Source organism: Neoarius graeffei, chromosome 1 (genome assembly GCF_027579695.1).
Source record: "Neoarius graeffei isolate fNeoGra1 chromosome 1, fNeoGra1.pri, whole genome shotgun sequence".
NCBI lineage: Eukaryota > Metazoa > Chordata > Actinopteri > Siluriformes > Ariidae > Neoarius > Neoarius graeffei.
In genome coordinates this window covers 124414106-124435118 of record NC_083569.1, presented here as the reverse complement: position 1 = coordinate 124435118, position 21013 = coordinate 124414106, and the positions used below count along the sequence as shown (strand labels likewise).

Genomic DNA, 21013 nt, shown 5'->3' with positions numbered 1-21013 from the left:
CACAGGAGGACAGCACACAATACACTGACCATTCATACTGTTACACTGTTCCTAAGCAACCAGGAACCGACCAACCATTCATATATCATCATCTTATTAGGCTTTTTTTTTTTTTTTTTTCAGCCTCTTGCTTTTGTGCTATATCTTATGACATTTAACACCAAAAAACAAACAAACAAAAACCCCATGATATTTCCTTCTTCAGTCCATATTTTCTATCCCCGATTGTTGCTTTTTTCTTTCTGTGCCACTTGGGGTGATGGTTCAAAATGCATAAAAACAGAGATGGAACACACACACACAACACAGGCCGAGTGTTTGAGCAGTTATTCTTGAATTATTTTGACATAGAATCAACTAAAGTTTGCTCATCCATCTCAATGAGGACCTTGTTCTGTGCATGTGTGTGTGTGTGTGTGTGTGTGTGTGTCCGTGGTGGAGACTCAGGACTCAGTGAGGCGCAGGAACAACAAACAGGAGGTTGGAGGTTTGAGGTTAGGACAAGAATAGCCAAACCCAATTCAGCTAGCCGCTTGCTAAATCTCAAACCACGCTGGGCAAACAATCCAATATGGCACGACTAATAATAACTGCTTTCCCCTCCGAATGAAGGGTGGGCTGAGGTCTGAGGATTAAAACACACACACACACACACAGAGGGCGTGTCCCTTAGAACTCACGAAGGCTGAACAATCAGACATGTGCTGATCCTCAGTTCTCTAAACTCATACTGTTGAAAACCTCAATGTTTTCAATCTGGATTCTTCTCTTGTGTGTGTGTGTGTGTGTGTGTGTGCGCGCGCAACTTTCAACACTTGTGAAAACACTATTTTTGTCACTGTCTCATTAAAAACTGATTAGGAGGAAAAAATAAAACTTTGTTGGTAACTATTTGTTACCAACCTAATGATGGCACAACAAAGCTAACATTGCTGCAAACAGACAAATACTGAAACAAAGTTTAATATTTTAGATTTTAAAAATGTGGTGAAGGAAGTGATGCTGGAGCTGACAGAGTGGTGGAAAGATTAAAAAGATTTAAAGAAAGAAAGAAAGAAAGAAAGAAAGAAAGAAAGAAAGGAGATAAAAAAGGGAAAAAGAAACAAATTAAGAAGTAATAAAAAGCTAAAATAAAGGAGTTGTTTCGCTGTTAAGTGTATAAAGCACATGCTTCACTCCAACATGCTACACTAATACATGTGTTACCCGTGGTTTTTTTTTTTTCCGTTTCCGGTTGAGAGTACGTCGTGCGCGTCTGGCTTCCGCTTCTCACCGGAGCTTTTTTGTTTTATTTTATTTCTTTTTCTATTTTTTTTCTGTGTGTTTGTGTGGTTTGATGTTTGTTTGAGTGTTTTGTCCGCCGGTTGTGGTGTAGCTCCGGACCCAGTTTTGGGTGTCGGTTCCCTCCAGGCCTTGGTTTGCTGTGGGCGATGCCTGCGCTCCCAGCTGTGGACTGCAGTTGCTCATTTAACATCATGGTTGTCCAGCGCTCTGTGCTTTGACGCTTGGTGTGATGTTCCGAGTGATGTTGCTCGGTGGCGTCGCGGCGGCTCTGCAGACGGTTTGGGACACACCAGCGCTCTGTGTGGCGGAGCTTCTCTGCTCGCATTGTGGATTCATGGCGTGGTGTTTGAGCGATGTTGCTGGCAGCGGTGCTGGAGATGTGGGACTTGTTTTCTTGCGCCTTTTGGTGGGACTGTGGCTGCTACACCACGGGAATTACATCCTGACCCTACTTGGTGGACTTTTTATTTATTTATTTTTTATTATTATATATATATATTTTTTTCTTTCTTTGTCTGTTATTGTAAAGCGTCCTTGGGTTTCTTGAAAGGCGCTATCTAAATTTAACTTATTATTATTATTATTATTATTATTATTATTAATACCGTACATGCTTCAGTCTTACAAGATTCACTCCAACACATGATTCACTTCAACACACGCTTCACTTCACTCTTGATCACCAAGATGGCGCTGCGGATGGTTGCCTCAGTGTGTTGGTGCGCATTATTTTGTCTTATTTTGTTTGTAAACTCAGTTCACTGCTGCAGTACTCTGTGCTCTTTGACCAGAGAAGAGCTCATAAACATCAGGGGAACAACTCCAGTGGATTTATTACCAACTTTTCTCGTGTCATCCGTGGAATTATTGGACATTCTTGTCAAAGGTGCTCTCACCTTTGCTCACTCAGTGAAACGCCAGAGGAGAGGGAAAGGCACTGGTGCGCTGGTGAGTCTCCGCCAGCATGGACTTGTGCTGCGATATTTCTCTCCAACATGCACTCTTGTGCAATAAAGTGGACGAACTCCAGCTGCTTGTGGGGAGAAACAAAGTCTTTTCTTCATCTTCCATTTTATGCTTCATGGAGGCGTGACTATGCAGATTCATACCGGACTCTGTGCTGCAGCTGGCCTGCTTCTAACTTTTCAGAGCAGTCAGTGACACAGATCTCTCAGGCAAAATGAAGGGGGTGGAATCTGTTTTTATGCTAACAGTGGCTGGTGCAGTGATGTGTCTGTGATTCTGCAGCACAGTTCTCCCAACCTGGAATTGTAAACCCTTCTACTCCCCCCGTGAGTTTGCTTCATTCATCCTGGTCAATGTTTACATTCCACTGCAAGTCAATGTGCAGGACATACAACACATGCTGGCCAACCAGATACTGGGTATGGAGCAGACCAACCCAGACTTCCTAGTTATTGTCCTCTGCAACTTTAACAAATGTAACCTCAGTCAAGAACTACCCAAATACAAACAGTTGCCCAAACATTGAGGTGAATATTTTGGATCACTGCTATACTACAGTCAACAATGCCTATCACGCCATCCCCCATGTTACACTGGGCCACTCTGACCATGTTATGGTCCACCTGATTCCTGGATACAGGCAGAAATTAAAGCTGTGTAAACATGTAGTGAAGACATCAAAAAAAGTGGAGCAATGAGGCTGCGGAGAACTTTCAGGCGTGCTTGGACTGTACAAACTGGGATGTGTTCAGGACTGTCACCAACAACCTGTATAAGTACACAGAGGCTGTGACATTCTACATCAGCTTCTGTGAGGACTGCTGCCTTCCATCACAAACTAGGGTGAGTTACAATTATGACAAACTTTAATTCACAGGTAAGCTCAGACAACTAAGGGTGCAAAAGGAAGAAGCATTCAGGAGTGGGGACAGGAACAGGTTTGAAGAGTCTAGGAACAGGTTTAGCAAGGCAGTGAGAGAAGCTAAATGATTGTACTCTGAGAAACTCTAACACCAGTTACATTACATTAATGGCATTTAGCAACACTATTATCCAAAGCGATATACAACATACCCAGAGAAGTCTGGGGAGCAGTTGGGGGTAAGGTGCCTTGCTCAAGGGCACTTCAGCCATTCCTGCTGGTCCAGGGAATCAAACCAGCAACCTTTTGGTCCCAAAGCTGCTTCTCTAAGCAGGAATGAACCATTAGGCCATGCTCTCCTAAAGGCCAATTTATGCTGACAACCCAGTCCTCGCAGATGGCGTCGCAGACAGTGTCTGCATAGCCCCCCCCACCTTCGCAGACACTCTGCGCGCACCTCCCAAAAATTGTGACCACCGCAGAAGCCTTGCAGGCAGCGTCGCAGACAAGAGGGCTCTGATTGGTCCACTCTACATCCGCTGTACACGCACTTCCGCTTCCCAACTTTCCCGGTTTGTTTTGTTTTCATGACCTCCATTTTTAAAAACACGAGCGAAGATGGAGCAGCATGAAGAGCGGTTGATCGAGGAAGTGAGGAAGTACGTACATCTATACGACTCCAGTTCTAGTCATTATAAGTAACCGGAGGATAAACACTCCACTAACCACACCCACCAACTACTCCTAGCGATTTCGTGACTTCGCGCCCCCTTGCGTTGTGGTGGTGAATAACATTACGCACGCCTATTACTCCCCGCTCAACGATAAATTACAACTGTCTGCGAAAAGCTATCCGCGAAAGCCTTGTGGCAAGAGCATGCAGAGGCCCTAACTCTCAGCCAACAACTGCCTGTTTGGGAAGGGCTCAGACAGATCACAAATTACAAACCTGCAGCCCCCACTCTATTAATGACTTGCACTTGGCCAACCAACTAAATGAATTCTGCTGTTGCTTTGAAAGAAAACAGGTCTGTCCTGATATCATCCCTCATGACTCCACACACCAGCTCTTGCCCACCACCCCCACCTCAACTGCTGCTGGGGCCTTTTTACAACTTCATACCTTGCCCCAGCCTCAACTGGAGAGAGACATTAACAAGCTCATGAAGAAGCTGAACCCCCTCAAAGCAGCAGGTCCCAACTCTGTCTCTCCATTTACCCTGAAGCTCCATGCTGATCAACTACAGTGGTGCTTGAAAGTTTGTGAACCCTTTAGAATTTTCTATATTTAAATGTGACCTAAAACATCATCAAATTTTCACACAAGTCCTAAAAGTAGACAAAGAGAACCCAGTTAAACAAATGAGACAAAAATATTATACTTGGTCATTTATTTATTGAGGAAAACGATCCAATATTACATATCTATGAGTGGCAAAAGTATGTGAACCTTTGCTTTCAGTATCTGGTGTGACCCCCTTGTGCAGTAATAACTGCAACTAAACGTTTGCGGTAACTGTTGATCAGTCCTGCACACCAGCTTGGAGGAATTTTAGCCCGTTCCTCCGTACAGAACAGCTTCAACTCTGGGATGTTGGTGGGTTTCCTCACATGAACTGCTCGCTTCAGGTCCTTCCACAACATTTTGATTGGATTACGGTCAGGACTTTGACTTGGCCATTCCAAAACATTAACTTTATTCTTCTTTAACCATTCTTTGGTAGAATGACTTGTGTGCTTAGGGTTGTTGTCTTGCTGCATGATCCACCTTCTCTTGAGATTCAGTTCATGGACAGATGTACTGACATTTTCCTTTAGAATTCGCTGGTATAATTCAGAATTCATTGTTCCATCAATGATGGCAAGCAGTCATGGGCCAGATGCAGCAAAACAGGCCCAAACCATGAGACTACCACCACCATGTTTCACAGATGGGATAAGGTTCTTATGCTGGAATGCAATGTTTTCCTTTCTCCAAACATAATGCTTCTCATCTCATCTCTCATCTCATTATCTCTAGCCGCTTTATCCTGTTCTACAGGGTCGCAAGCAAGCTGGAGCCTATCCCAGCTGACTACGGGCGAAAGGCGGGGTGCACCCTGGACAAGTCGCCAGGTCATCACAGGGCTGACACATAGACACAGACAACCATTCACACTCACATTCACACCTACAGTCAATTTAGAGTCGCCAGTTAACCTAACCTGCATGTCTTTGGACTGTGGGGGAAACCGGAGCACCCGGAGGAAACCCACGCGGACACGGGGAGAACATGCAAACTCCACACAGAAAGGCCCTCGCCGGCCACGGGGCTCGAATCCGGACCTTCTGCTGTGAGGCGACAGCGCTAACCACTACACCACCATGCCGCCCCATAATGCTTCTCATTTAAACCAAAAAGTTTTATTTTGGTCTCATCCATCCGCAAAACATTTTACAATAGTCTTCTGGTTTGTCCACGTGATCTTTAGCAAACTGCAGATGAGCAACAATGTTCTTTTTGGAGAGCAGTGGCTTTCTTCTTGCAACCCTGCCATGCACACCATTGTTGTTCAGTGTTCTTCTGATGATGGACTCATGAACATTAGTCAATGTGAGAAAGGCCTTCAGTTGCTTAGAAGTTACCCTGGGGTCCTTTGTGACCTCATTGACTATTACACGCCTTGCTCTTGGAGGGATCTTTGCTGGTCGACCACTCGGGGAGGGTAACAATGGTCTTGAATTTCCTCCATTTGTACACAATCTGTCTGACTGTAGATTGGTGGAGTCTAAATTCCTTAGAGATAGTTTTGTAACCTTTTCCAGCCTGATGAGCATCAACAACGCTTTTTCTGAGGTCCTCAGAAATCTCCTTTGTTCGTGCCATGATACACTTCCACAAACATATGTTGTGAAGATCAGACTTTGATAGATCCCTGTTCTTTAAATAAAACAGGGTGCTCACTCACACCTGATTGTCATCCCATCGATTGAAAACACCTGACTCTAATTTCACCTTCAAATTAACTGCTAATCTGATTTGTTTAACTGGGTTCTCTTTATCTACTTTTAGGACTTGTGTGAAAATCTGATGATGTTTTAGGTCATATTTATGTAGAAATAGAGAAAATTCTAAAGGGTTCACAAACTTTCAAGTACCACTGTATCTCCAGTGCCCACAGATGTCTTCAGCACCTCACTGGAGACATGCCATGTGCCAGTCTTCTGTGGTGATGAAATCTCTTGAGCGCCTTGTGCTTTCCCATTTAAAAGCCATCACTGACCCACTCCTGAACCCACTTGCAGTTCACTTAGAGAGCCAACAGATCTGCAGATGATGCTGTCAACATGGATCTCCACCAGCATCTGGACTCCCCAGGAACCTATACTAGGATACTGTTTGTGGACTTCAGTTCCGCCTTCAACACCATCATCCCAGCTCTTCTGCAGGACAAGTCCTCCCAGCTAATTGTGCCTGACTCCACCTTCAGGTGGATTACTGACTTCTTGACTGACAGGAAGCAGCATGTGAAGCTGGATAAACATGTCTCTGACTCCTGAACCATCAGCACCGGATCCCCCCAAGGCTGCGTCCTCTCTCCTCTCCTCTTCTCCCTGTACACCAGCAGCTGCACCTCCAGGTCATCAGTCTGTCAAGCTCCTGAAGTTTTCAGACAACACCACCCTCACTGGACTCCTTTCTGATGAGGATGAGTCTGGCTACAGGTGTGAGATTGACCATCTGGTGACCTAGTACAGGCAAAACAATTTGGAGCTCAATGCTCTAAAGACAATGGAGATGACTATAGACTTCAGGAAGAGCTCTGCCACACCCTCCCCCATCACCCTGTTTGACTCTCCAGTAACCTCAGTGGAGTATTTCCACTTCCTGGGCACTACCACCACTCAGAACCTCAAGTGGGAGATGAATATCTGCTCTCTCACTCAGAAAGCACAGCAGAGGATGTACTTCCTGCAGCAGTTGAAGTAGTTCAATCTGCCAAAGACAATGATGGTGCACTTTTACACTGCCATCACTGAGTCCATCCTCACCTCCTTCATCACCGTCTGGTAGGCTGCTGCCCCTGCCAGAGACAAGGGCAGACTGCAGCCCATCATTCGCTTTGCTGAGAGGATGATCGGCTGCAACCTTCTGTCTCTTCATGACCTGTACAAGTCCAGGACCCTGAGGAGAGGAGAAAGGATTGTGGCTGATCCCTCCCACCACGGACACAAACTTTTTGAGACACTCCCCTTTGGTAGGAGTTTGTGGTCCATTAGAAGCAAAATCTCATGCCATAAGGTCAGCTTTTTCCCCACTGTAGTTGGCCTCATCAAGAAGGTCAGAAACCCTCACTGACTCTAAAATCTCATGCTCAATGTGTAACATTAATGCACTTCCTCTCTCGACTGCTATTTGCATATTCCATGGTCAAATCATGCCATCTTCACTCTGTGATCTTTTATTGCATATTCTGATTCACACTGTGCAGCTTGGTTATCTAAATAACCCATTGCACATATTTTCTTCTTCTTGCATATTTCATATCATGACTCATCTTCATCCTGTGTCCTGTTATTGCATGTTCCAGGACATACTGTACAGCTTGGACCTTGAAATTATCCATCCACATACTCTTTAAACATGTCTATTTTTCCAATTGTATATTTTAGTTTTCTACCTATTTTTATTCTACTTATACTGCTTCTTCTCTCACTTGCTAAATTATTTTATCTTAACTGTTCATGCACTGGCGCCACAGTGGTGTAAGTGGTTAGCACCATCGCCTCACAGCAAGAAGGTTCTGGGTTTGAGCCCAGTGGCTGACGGGGGCCTTTCTGTGTGGAGTGTGCATGTTATCCCCATGTCTGTGTGGGTTTCCTCTGGGTGCTCTGGTTTCCCCCACAGTCCAAAGCAGGTTAGGCTAATTGGTGACTCTAAATTGACCGTGAGTGTGAATGGTTGTTTGTCTCTATGTGTCAGCCCTGCAGTGATCTGGGGACTTGTCCAGGGCATACCCTGCCTCTTGCCCATAGTCATCTGGGATAGACTCCAGCTTGCCTGTGACCCGGCACAGGCTAAGTGGTTATGGATAATGGATGGATGGATGTTCATGCACCAACTATCAAAGCAAATTCCTTGTATTTGAGAATGTATTTGGCAATAAACTTGATTCTGATTCTCTAACACACACTTTAGTCTTACAAGATTCACTCCAACACACACTTCATTAGATTACATTAGAGGCATTTAGCAGATGCTCTTATCCAGAGCGACATACAACATACCCAGAGCAGCCTGGGGAGCAATTTGGGGTTAGGTGCCTTGCTAATTGCTTGGGAATTGAACTGGTGATCTTTTGTTCCCAAAGCTGCTTTGCTAACCATTCGGCCATGGCTTCCCCCAGTTGTACAAGATTCACTGCAACAAATGATTCACTCCAACACATGATTCAGTCTTACAAGATTCACTTCAACACACATTTCAGTCTTACAAGATTCATTCCAACACATGATTCACTCCAACACACATTTCAGTCTTACAAGATTCATTCCAACACATGATTCACTCCAACACACATATCAGTCTTACAAGATTCACTTCAACAAACAATTCAGTCTTACAAGATTCACTCCAACAAATGATTCACTCCAACACATGCTTCACTCCAATACATGATTCAGTCTTACAAGATTCACTCTAACACACCTATCAGTCTTACAAGATTCACTCCAACAAATGATTCACTCCAACACATGCTACACTCCAACATATGTTTCAGTCTTACAAGATTCACTCCAGCAAATGATTCAGTCCAACATATGATTCAGTCTTACAAGATTCACTCCAACAATCAATTCACTCCAACATGTTTCACTCCAACACGTTTCAGTCTTACAAGAGTCACTCCAACAAATGATTCCCTCCAACACATGCTTCATTCCAATACATGATTCAGTCTTACAAGATTCACTCCAACACACCTATCAGTCTTACAAGATTCACTCCAACAAACGATTCACTCCAACACATGCTTCACTCCAATACATGATTCAGTCTTACAAGATTCACTCCAACACACCTATCAGTCTTACAAGATTCACTCCAACAAATGATTCACTCCAACACATGCTTCACTCCAACATATGTTTCAGTCTTACAAGAGTCACTCCAGCAAATGATTCAGTCCAACATATGATTCAGTCTTACAAGATTCACTCCAACAATCAATTCACTCCAACACGTTTCACTCCAACACATGTTTCAGTCTTACAAGAGTCACTCCAACAAATGATTCCCTCCAACACATGCTTCACTCTTACATGCTTCAGTCTTACAAGATTCACTCCAAAACACACTTCACTCGAACACACTTCAGCACGCAAATGAATGGCGTAAGTGAGAGAAATGGGATGGAGCCGCTGTGTTTCAGTGGGAAAGTTTCACACATTAATATTAAACACTTTATTTCCCAGCCTAAAATTTGACTGAAATTCTCAACAAAAACCTGAGTGTAAGTGAACGAGAAGCACTTCAACCTCAGCAGCACTACGAGTAATAGAAATAATACTGTCACAGTAATAGCAGCAACACTAACGCTCTATCGGGTCTGAGCAAATTAGCAGCTGAAGTCAGCGACCTTTTCGTTTTAAGTCAAGAGCATTGCTAATGCACTCTGATGGCAAAAACATGTCCAACCCTCTGAAACGGGTCACAATGTTGCCACAACTAACAGCAGGATCACAGGTCACACTGCGCCAGGGAACACACACACACAGAACCCTACAACTCCGAGCATTTCATGTCTTTCTCAGCATTAATAATTCAGTTCATTGCACTGCAGTTCCATCCCAGCTAGTAGAACGCGTCTGCTTCTAAGACACTGTGTAATGTGTCAGTTTAATCAATCTGTATGTTCTTATAACAAGAAATTGTCTTTGTAACATCTATAAATATTCCTACAAAACTACTGGAATATCATATAGTTCCTATAGTGCTAGAAGGAATGTCATGTGATCAATGTACTAAGAACTAAGTACCTTCAAAAAATATTCCTGAGCAATATGGGATGAACATGAACAGTAACATGGTGTGTGTGAACGAGGAATCATTTACAAATGCCAGCGAATCACTTGAGTACTGTGTTTATATAAAGCGAACTGTTTGAGGAGTCATTTACAAAATGTACACTACCGTTCAAAAGTTTGGGATCACTTTGAAATGTCCTTATTTTTGAAAGAAAAGCACTGTTCTTTTCAATGAAGATCACTTTAAACTAATCAGAAATCCACTCTATACATTGCTAATGTGGTAAATGACTATTCTAGCTGCAAATGTCTGGTTTTTGGTGCAATATCTCCATAGGTGTATAGAGGCCCATTTCCAGCAACTCTCACTCCAGTGTTCTAATGGTACAATGTGTTTGCTCATTGCCTCAGAAGGCTAATGGATGATTAGAAAACCCTTGTACAATCATGTTAGCACAGCTGAAAACAGTTTAGCTCTTTAGAGAAGCTATAAAACTGACCTTCCTTTGAGCAGATTGAGGCTACATCCACACGACAACGGCAACGAGATGTTATTTTAAAAAATATCGCGTCCACATAGGCAACGATCAGTAAAATATCAGGTCCATATGGCAACGCAACGCTTGCTGAAAACGATGCAATACACATGCCACACCTCTAGGGGCGCTGTAAGACGGTCCCTTCGGAGACACCAGAACAATAGAAGAAGTAAGGACGCATGCGCATAAACTATTATGCGTGAGACTTCATATTAGCCACAAAGTCAGAAAAATCTGTTCGTAAAATTACATTATAATGACCAAATACAATGAAAAGTATTTTTCCAGTCTCACCTGTGAAAGGTAATCCCATGTGATCTCGTTTGTACGGTAAACCTGTTGGTACAGTTAAACACAGCACATGAATGAGGCATCTTTATTCTCCGCTTTGACCCATCCAATATGGCGGCGAGGATGACGTATGATTCTACGCGGAAGGCGGCGTCTTTAATGGTCCGGAATAAATTGAATGCTACACGTTGATGGATTAATTTGTTCTTCTACGCCCTTTTTGAGGAATGTATTGTAGGACTTAAACCAACATCTGAAGAGGTGAGATCGCTCCTTTTTTTCCCTATTTTTGCTGGCGGGATTGACTCTGCCATAAGAGCTATTCTCTCTCTCTCTCTCTCTCTCTCTCTCTCTCTCACTTTGCACCATTACACAATAAATATTCACAGTGAAAATATTTTGTAAGCGCGTTTCATGAACCAAGTTATAGGATTTGTTGACAACTCGCATCGAGTTCGTTACACTTCTACCCAGCGTGAAGCACTCACAGTCATCACAGTGGTTGTGACGTCATCGTAAACAAATCCGTTCTACTCATCCAGACGACTTCGCAACGGCAATGTTGCCAGATCTTTCCACTCTGGAACCCGTTCTCAAAAGATTGCGTTTTGGGGCACCCAAAACGCCGGTGCCGTGTGGACGCCAGGCCGAAACGATAAACAATTGTATCGGATTCACCTGAATCCGTTGCTGTGTGGACAGGGCCAGAGTTTCTGGAGCATCACATTTCTGGGGTCGAATAAATGCTCAAAATGGCCAGAAAAATGTCTCGACTATATTTTCTATTCATTTTACAACTTATGGTGGTAAATAAAAGTGTGACTTTTCATGCAAAACACAAAATTGTCTGGGTGACCCCAAACTTTTGAACGGTAGTGTAAGTGAATCAACAGAGAAGTTGATTCCAAATGTAAATGAATCCCTTGAAAGGTTCTTTAGAAATGTTAGTGAATCAGTCAAGGAGTTGTTCAAAAATATATCTCCAGCATTAAAAATATGTTCGTTGCCATGGTTACATTACAATGACAGAGCATTGATTTGGAAATAGCATTCACCTCTACCAGCCAATCAGAAGCGTGCATTCTGCTGATGTTTTACAGTTAATTGTGATGACACAAATCTGGTGGACCAAAATGGTAACTTTGGATAGTATTTAAAAATGTAAGCAAATTGCTCAAGGTGGGACTTACAACGGTAAATGAATTGATAATTTATTTAAAAAAAAATGTAAGGGAATCACATAAACAGTTGTTCTAAGATGTAAGTGGATTACTCAAGAGGCTGTCTACAGATTGCTGTGATACTTTGAGACGCTGTTTAAAAGAGGTAAATAAATCACTTGAGGACTCATTAAAAAATTGTAAGTGAATTACTTGAGGAGTCGTTCATAAAATGTCAATGAATTTCACTGTCACCGTAGGAATCATTAGATAATGTATACTGCCTGGTTTATCCTGACGCTGGTGCATAGTTACTAAAATGTAGTGCACAAGGGACTGAGCAGGGAGCCCTTCAGGATACAGCCGCATGTCTGAAACGCCTTTAGTGATTCTATCAATTTTAATTTCTCACCAGCTGTTATGTGTCTGGACTTGATGAAGCTCTCACATTTGTTCCTGGCATTGATGATGAGGTACATCTGTTCTTCCTTTGTCAGCACATCGTCAGCCTCCACCTGAGGAAACCAACATACATCAGGAGCAAATAAACATTCATCACGAGTGCGAGGATGTAAAACTGTCTGACTGCATAACAGACAATATGTACAGAGCTCATGGGATGTGAGGCATGTCGTGATCATGAGCTCATTTGCATATTGCATATTGATAGGGTCACTGAATGTGATAAAACACTTAGGAGTTTGTAAAATGCCTCATCTGCACATCATACAGCTGCATGAATACATTGCAAATTTACATCTTGGTATTGTACACAAACTATTAAATTACAAATATATAGGATTGCCAGACAGGTCATTTGCATAATCCTGATCAATAACCACAACAAAACATCTGGGGATTAGTCACAGGGATGATTTGCTTATGGGTAGTATCTCATTGGGCTGTGACAGCTTGCGACAAATTGCGAACGTCATTCGCAAGAGAGTTTCAAAAGTGTCTTGAAACATTCGCGGGGCTTCTCAATTTCCTCGCACGAGTCGCAAAGTGTTGCTCCTCCGTCGCTGAAATTTTGAACATGTTCAAAAAATTTGTGCGACAAAATTTCTCTCAAAATAGCCACAAATGCGTCGCTGGTGTCGCAAAGCCGTCACGAACCCTTCTCAAGTCAGTTTCCGTGAGACAGAAAGTGAAAGCCAGTATCTCACTGGGCTGCGACAGCCTGCGACTAGTTGGAGACACAACAATTGCGGTAAAATATGCGAATATCAATTCACTGTGATTGCAAGTGAAAATTGTCGCTAATATGCATATTTTATCGCAATTGTTGTGTCTCCAACTAGTTGCAGGCTGTCGCAGCCCAGTGAGATACTGGCTTATGACAAAACAAAATTAAAAAAAAACTGTACAAGGGGCTCAAATCCTCTCACCTATTCAGGCCCATGCGTGTTTATAAAATTTTTTAAATCCCAGTCTGTAGAAGGTTTCTTTTCTTTTGAGGTGAATTTAATGAAAAGACCCTTAAAGGATCACATGATCAATTCTGAATCATTTTAAACTCAAAGCAAGTAAAAAAAGGGAAACATAAAAAAAACATTCAAACAGATTTTTTTCCCCTCGCTGATAAGTCTCGTTATAGTTCTGATTAGTGTTCCTGTGATCAAAAATTCAGATTACAGAAATTACCAACACTGTAACACACTAAATAATAATAATAATAATAATAATAATAATAATAATAATAATAATAATAGCAATTTATTTCAAAGCATATCAGTCTCAATGCTCTAACAATAAAAATAATGATATGAGCAAATAATAACTCATAACAAGTAATAAATATATTAAATAAATTAATATATGTATTATAATTAAATTAATAAATTAAATAAATAATACATTAATTAAATAAAAATAAAAAAATAAAAAATTATTAAATATATGTTTAATGAATTAATAGATAATACAATTGCATAATTAATAACATGTTGTTACACTAACATAGTAGCAACACTATAATGCTATAACACTGAGAACGCTAACACCAATATTGTAATTCTGTAACAACCCTGAAACAACACTAACACTGTTAGAACATTGTAATACTGTAACACTAACACTGAAACAATGCTGTAATTTTGTAACAACCCTGTAACAACACCTAACCCAAACAACACCAAGTCAAGTCAAGTCAACTTTATTGTCAAATATGCTACATGCTCAACATACAGCACAGATGAAATTTCAGTCCTCTTTGACCCACGGTGCGAACAGGCAATGCAATAAATAAAAATAGAATAACTGAAATAAACAATATAAACAGTATAAACACTCTAGATAAGAAATAGACATAGACTAAAAACTCACAGGTATATGAATGAATGAACCCTTTATTGCGAAACTGACCATCAACCTGTCCTTACATACACACGATCAATGGCGTAGATTCATATAGGGATGGTAGAGACATATCACAATCAATATTTGGGGAATACAAAATAGTCCCTACCAATATTTACCATTTTATTTTAATATAGCCAAAATCTACATTTATTAATGTAATATTTCAATATACTACGCAGTGATAGCATTAATTTAAACGTTTTGTTTATGAGAGGTTACGAGATGTATTCGGAGCTATGACGACCCATGCCGCTATTTCATTGGCTGCAACAGAGCGATGGTCATCAGTGGTGCCAGTCAGGCAGCCTCACGCCAAAGCAGAGGTCCATGTGCTGTGGTGCTGAAAGCGGCAACGCATCTGGCTCGGAATGGCCCGAAACTGTATACATTTGTCATTCTGAATTTGACCACTGTTCTACTTTATAAGCTTAAGAGACAACAATGCCATTGCCACCAAAAAAGAAACGGGACATTAGAAGTTATTTCACCACCGCGACAGTAAGTATAGTGCGCCCAGAAGTTTGATATTTAGCTGTGTCACGCAACACAATTATTGCAGCGTTCAGTGAAGGCTTAGCTAAGTGTTCTATTTCCTCCTCCCCTCCCGTGTCTTTTTGGAGTGCTAGTTTTAACTGTCTGTAGTAGCCAACAGAATAAAGCCCTGGCAGATACATGCAATAAACAAGGGAAGTCATGGAAAGTCATGGAAAGATGCTGATAGCTCCCGTTTTAATTAGTTAGTTAGTGCTAGTGTAGCCTGGTGGCTATAAAGCTTGCCAATTGTTGTCGCTAATTAATGAAAACTCTGTGCATGAAATTAGACAACAGAAGACAGATGCAAGCCTTGTGCAGGTTAAGAATCTGTGCTTTTGTCACTATAGTTTTCTTTTTGTCCAGTTTGAACTCAGTCATAGCATAATTTCTTTTCACCTTAGCTAAATACATCATGGCAACATGTAGGCTATATTCTAGTCCTCATGTTTGTTAAAAATGGGTTCATGAATCTTTTTCTTTACCGTTACTGCGTGATGCGCTTCAGTGGGTCCATGAACTTGGAACACTGAGCAACCACTGAATATGAGTGTGGTTGTGTACACGTGATGTATGATCAAGTTATGGGTGGATGGGGGGGGGAGTAAGTTGTAATGTCCCTACCAAAGCTTAGACCAAACCTACGCCCTTGCACACAATTGACAGAGGGGGAGCAGACAGGACAGGAAGACAGGGATGAAAAGAAAAAATACAGAGTAACATAAGGAGAGGGGAGGAGAAAAAAGCAACCCCCACACTATGCTCCTATGAGGAGTACAGTGTGGGAACATTAAAAAAAAAACACCTCATCACATAAGCACAAAATAACACAAGTACACTTTACAACATGAAAACTCGGGACTTGGGGGGGAGGGGGAGGGGGCGATCAGGGGTGGGGGTAAAGGGGGGAGGGGGGAGGAGAGGAGGTAGAGGTAACCCAGCACAAGCAAGCAGCCGTCCACTCCTGCAGCCATGATGGTGCTGGTCACGCACCCGCTTGTCACACTGGGGGTAAAAGCGGTGACCACGGGAAGTGGGGGAAGGAATACGAGAGCGTCTCACAGCAGTGACCTTCAGGGGGAGATGTTGTCCCAGCAACGGCCTTGGCCGAGGCCAGTGCTGTCTGAGGGAGCCAAAAGCAGGTAAGATTGGGATTGTTTTGTCTTGGGGCGAACAGACGCATTCTTTTACACGACCACTCTGTCTGTCCATTCTGTCCATTCTGGTCTCCGAATCAATCCATTTCCTTTGCAAAGCCAAAAGCTTCTCCATGATGTCATCCATGTTGCGCTTCAAGTTTTGAATAGCCACAGTCTGAGTGCCGACAGCTCTGCCCACCGCTTCAATCATGTTGGGAAGCTTTATGGGGCTTTGAACAGCTGTCTCCATTGTCTGATTTCCTCGATAAACCAGGGCAATGCCTAATCCAATCAGCAAAAGTCCTGTAATCATGGTTCCGAATAGGTAGATGTCTTCAATGTCCTCCACAGAAAAACGTTCTGGCAGGACAGGTGGGTTCCCCTGAACCCAGGCTTCTCATCGAGAAACTGTGTCAATTTCGTTAGGAGACCAGTTTATCAATTCCATTATTTTTTAGTTTAGAGAGCAATGCGGAGAGAGTCTCTCAAAAAATATAGACAGACGAGACGAGACTTGGCGAGGTTAACTTGCCTATTTGTAATCAACCATTTATCTACATTCATACAACCTTTCCAATATAAACGGACAAAAGCATATAAAATACACTTTGGCTCCCACTATATATATATATATATATATATATATATATATATATATATATATATACACACACACACACACATACACACACACACACACACACACACACACACACACACACACACATATATACATACACACACACACACACACACACACACACACATATATATATACACACACACACACACACACACACACACACACACACATACATACACACACATACATACACCAACACTTTAACAACATTGTAATACTGCAACGCTAACACTGAAACAATGCTGTTATTCTGTAACAACCCTGTAACAACACTAACACTAACAACCCTGTAACTGATGGGTGGTCTGTTGGATCCGACGATGATGTCTATGTGCAGGTGTGGACTCGCAGATGGCTCTGGAGTCCAATGCGGGATCTGCATGTACATCCGCAGTGAGGGCAGGAAAACTGTTCTGAATCACTGGGTGCCTCAGCTGCCACCCTTCTCCTAGCATGCACCACGGTGATGTTGTCTCACCGGTTGTCTTCAAAGTTTTCCTGGGCAAGGCGCATCAGGGCATGTCAGTTGGATCGATCCTGCACACACTCCTCCAGCTGCTTTGGGGCTATGCCAGCATAAGCGATGTTAGCCTTGACACAGTCTTTGAAGTGTTTCACTGGCCTTCCTCATTTCCTTTTGCCTTGGCAAAGTTTGCCATAGAGGAGCTGTTTTGGGATCCAGTGGTCATCCATGCGAATGATGTGCCCTGTCCATCTCAGTTGCACTTTCAGGATCATGGCCTTGATGCTGGTTATTTCAGCATGGTCCAAGACCTCGAGATTTGTAATCTTGTCCTGCCACTTGATGCCCAGAATTGAACGCAGGCTACACATGTGAAAGCACTCAAGTAGTCGAATGTGCCGACTGTACAGGGTCCAGGTCTCACAACCATAAATGAAGCTGGTGAGCACAACTGTCTTGTACACCTTGAGCTTGGTGGACTGCTGGATGTTGTGTTGATTCAACACACGAACTCACAGCCTGCCCAGGGCCTGGCTGGCTTTGGAGATCCTGGCATTGATCTCTCTGTAGTGGGAGCAGTCACTGGAGATGCTGCTGCCAAGGTATTTAAACTCCTCCACAGTCTTCTACAGTTCCATCAATAACAATGGAGGGCTGGTGTCCTGCAGCAAGAGGACTGGGTTGGAACAGCACCTCTGTCTTGCCCAGGCTGATGGTGAGCCCGAAAAGACAGGATGCCTCTGCAAACTTGTTGATGATGTGCTGTAAGGCAGATTCTCTGTGGGCCAAGTGGGCACAGTCATCAGCAAAGAGTGCCTCCTATCATCTTTTCGACTGTTTTTGTCTTGCCATTCAGGTGGCGCAAGTCAAAGAGAGACCCATCCATTCTGTATTTCAGGTACACCTCAAGATCTCTGACAGCGTGGCTGAGGACGCAAACAAAGAAGAGATTGAACAGCATGGGAGCTAAAACACAGCCTTGCTTCACACCATTTGATATTCAAAGGCATCTGATGCCTCGCTGCCAGAGAGTACCAGCCCAGTCATGCTGTCGTGGAATAGGCGGATCAGGGTTGTGAACCTCCTGGGGCAGCGCAGCTTCTTTAAAATTGTCCACAAGGCCTCTCTGTTGACAGTGTCAAAAGCCTTGGTCAAGTCAATGAACACTACAAACAAATTCATATTCTGTTCTCTGCACTTTTCTTGGACTTGGCGGACTGCAAAGTTCATGTCAATAGTGCTTTGACAGGGCCGGAATCCACACTGTGCCTCGGGCAGGATCTCCTCAGAAACAGTAGTGATCACGCGGTTAAGAAAGATGCATGCCAGTATCTTGCCAGTGATGGACAGCAGAGATATGCCTTGATAGTTGCCACAGTCTGACTTGCTGCCCTTGTTTTTGTAAAGGGAGATAATCGTGGCATCCTGAAACTCCTGAGGCATATCATCTTCCTCCCAGATGCTGCAGAGAATGCTGTGGAAGGTGTCAAGAGCCACTGGTCCCACAGCCTTATAAATCTCTGCAGGGATCCCATCCTTGCCTGGAACTTTTCCAGAGCTGGTCTGGCTGATGGGTTTCTTGACCTCATCTAGGCTGGGAGGGGTGTTGAGACTATTGTTGGTCTCTGAGGGATCTGGTCTAGGGCCTGGGGGCTGACAGGGGAGGGTCTGTTGAGGAGAGTGCTGAAGTGTTCATTCTGCCTCTCATTAATGGTGCTCTTCTCCTTCAGCAGCATGCCATCGGTGGACAGGAGGGGGGTGATGCAGGGTCAGGATGATCCATACATGGCTTTAATGGCACTGAAGAATATCTTAGAGTTCTTTGTGTCAGTATACATCTGGACCTCATCTGCCTTCCTCTGCCACCACTCATCCTGCATGCGGTGGAGAGCAGCCTGGGCACGGCTCTGGAGGTGCTTGAAGCGGTCACTCTTGGGGTTGGAAGACAAGTCATTCTGCCATGCTGTCAACGCTTTCCGCTTGTCGTCCAGGAGCTGGGCGATGGTAACATCATTTTCATCAAACCAATCCTGGTGGACTCTCTTCTTTGGATTGAGTATTGACTGAGCTACCGCCTTCACTACCCTGCTGAACTGGTCCCACTGCTGAGTTGGGGTTCCAGTGAGGGGTCTGTGGGAGGTCAACTTGTCATCCAGGCAGCTCATGAAGTTACCTCAACATACTGGGTACTGAAGTTTGATAGTGTTGAATGATGGTCTGACATGCTTTGGCTTTTTGTGGTGGGTAGGGGCGATGTGCAGCTTGATGACCGACCTAAGAAGTCGGTGGTCGGTCCAGCATTCAGCTCCTCGCATGGCCCTGGTGACCCTGAAGTCTCTGGTGTCGCGTCTGCAGCAGATTGCAAAGTCAATGAGGTGCCACTGTTTTGATTGTGGATGCATCCAAGTTGATTTATACTTGTCTGCTTGTCTGAACAGGGTGCTGGTGATCGTCAAGTCATTTTCTGCACAGAGATTCAAGAGCAGTAGGCCATTAGAGTTCATTTTGCCTGTGCCATGTGGCCCCAGCATGCCTTTCCAGTTAGCGCACTCTGTGCCGACTCTGGAATTGAAGTCTCCCAGCAGGATGAGCTTGTCTCTGGGGGTTGTGGCCTTTACAAGGTTGTTGAGGTCCTTGTAGAAGGTTTCTTTTGCCTCATTGCTGCTGGTCAAAGTAGTGGCATAGGCTCTGATGACTGTGACATGATGGGAGGCATTGAGTGGGAAGCAGAGCTTCATCAGGCACTCATTGATAGAGTTGGGGAGGTCAGGGAGCTGCTTGAGAAGCATGGACTTGATGGCCAGGCCTACCCCATGTATTCTCTCCTCATCTTGGGATTTGCCTTTCCAGAAAAAGGGATAGCCACCCTTCCGTTCAGTGACAGATCCTTCTTCAGCCAGCCTGGTCTTGCTGATGGCAGTGATATCAATGTTGTACCATGCCAATTCACTCGCTATGAGGGCTGCTCTTCTCTCAGGTCTTGCTGATGTTTCCCTGTCCATTAGGGTTCAGATGTTCCATGCTCCAAAAATCATTTGTTTGTTCTTCTTTGTATTTTGACTGCTTGAGGAGTAACACTACCAGCCACGGTAAGCTGACCGTGGGTAGAGGGATGAGCAATTTTTGAGACACCTTTTCTAGTCTCCTCCCTCATGTGAGGGTGAGCAGTGCTGTCCTAAATAGGGCTGCTCAGTCGCCTGGGAGAATACCAAACTCCTAGGTCATCCCAGGGTCAGAGAGAGAGCGACTCTTGTCACCAGGCTGCCTACGTGCAGGGTTGGAACTACAACTCTCAGTGGTTACCTCCACCTGTTGCTTCGCCCCTTCCCCGTCGCCGCAGGACTTCAAAGAAAGCAGAAGAGTTTTGGGCAGAGTCGGGGGATTGCACACAGAAACCTGTGCGGGAAGTTGTTTAAAGTGGGAAAATCATTGCACTGGGGCGATCCCACTCTCTCAGGCTTGGAAGTTGGGTTCCAGTGGTATGAAGAATCATCATGACCGGGGACTCCTTCGGCTGCACTGGATGACCATGACGTCTTCCGCGTCTTGCCAGGCTCTGGGTGCTCCACAATGCCTTGCTGTCGCTGCCTTTGTGATCGCTGAGTCACTCTACCCTGTAACTACACCTAACCCATACAACACTAACACTGTAACAATACTGTAATGCTGTCACACTAACACTGTAACAACCCTGTAACTACACCTAACCCTAAAAACACCAATACTGCAGCACTGACACTGAACCAATGCTGTTATGCTGTAACAA

General features: G+C 43.7%; 1 protein-coding gene across 1 annotated transcript in view; it reads right to left on the bottom strand.

Annotated features, from left to right (window-relative positions):
- pth1r (parathyroid hormone 1 receptor) overlaps nucleotides 1-19412 on the bottom strand; it is a 67748-nt gene extending 48336 nt beyond the window's left edge. The window contains exons 1-5 of the mRNA XM_060920794.1: nucleotides 19092-19412; nucleotides 18329-18900; nucleotides 18126-18173; nucleotides 17878-18025; nucleotides 12523-12625 (exon numbers count right to left, since the gene is read on the bottom strand). Of these exons, the coding sequence (XP_060776777.1) occupies nucleotides 12523-12625; nucleotides 17878-18025; nucleotides 18126-18173; nucleotides 18329-18900; nucleotides 19092-19412 (1192 nt within the window). The remainder of the gene's footprint in view (nucleotides 1-12522; nucleotides 12626-17877; nucleotides 18026-18125; nucleotides 18174-18328; nucleotides 18901-19091) is intronic.
- Nucleotides 19413-21013: the final 1601 nt, after the last annotated feature.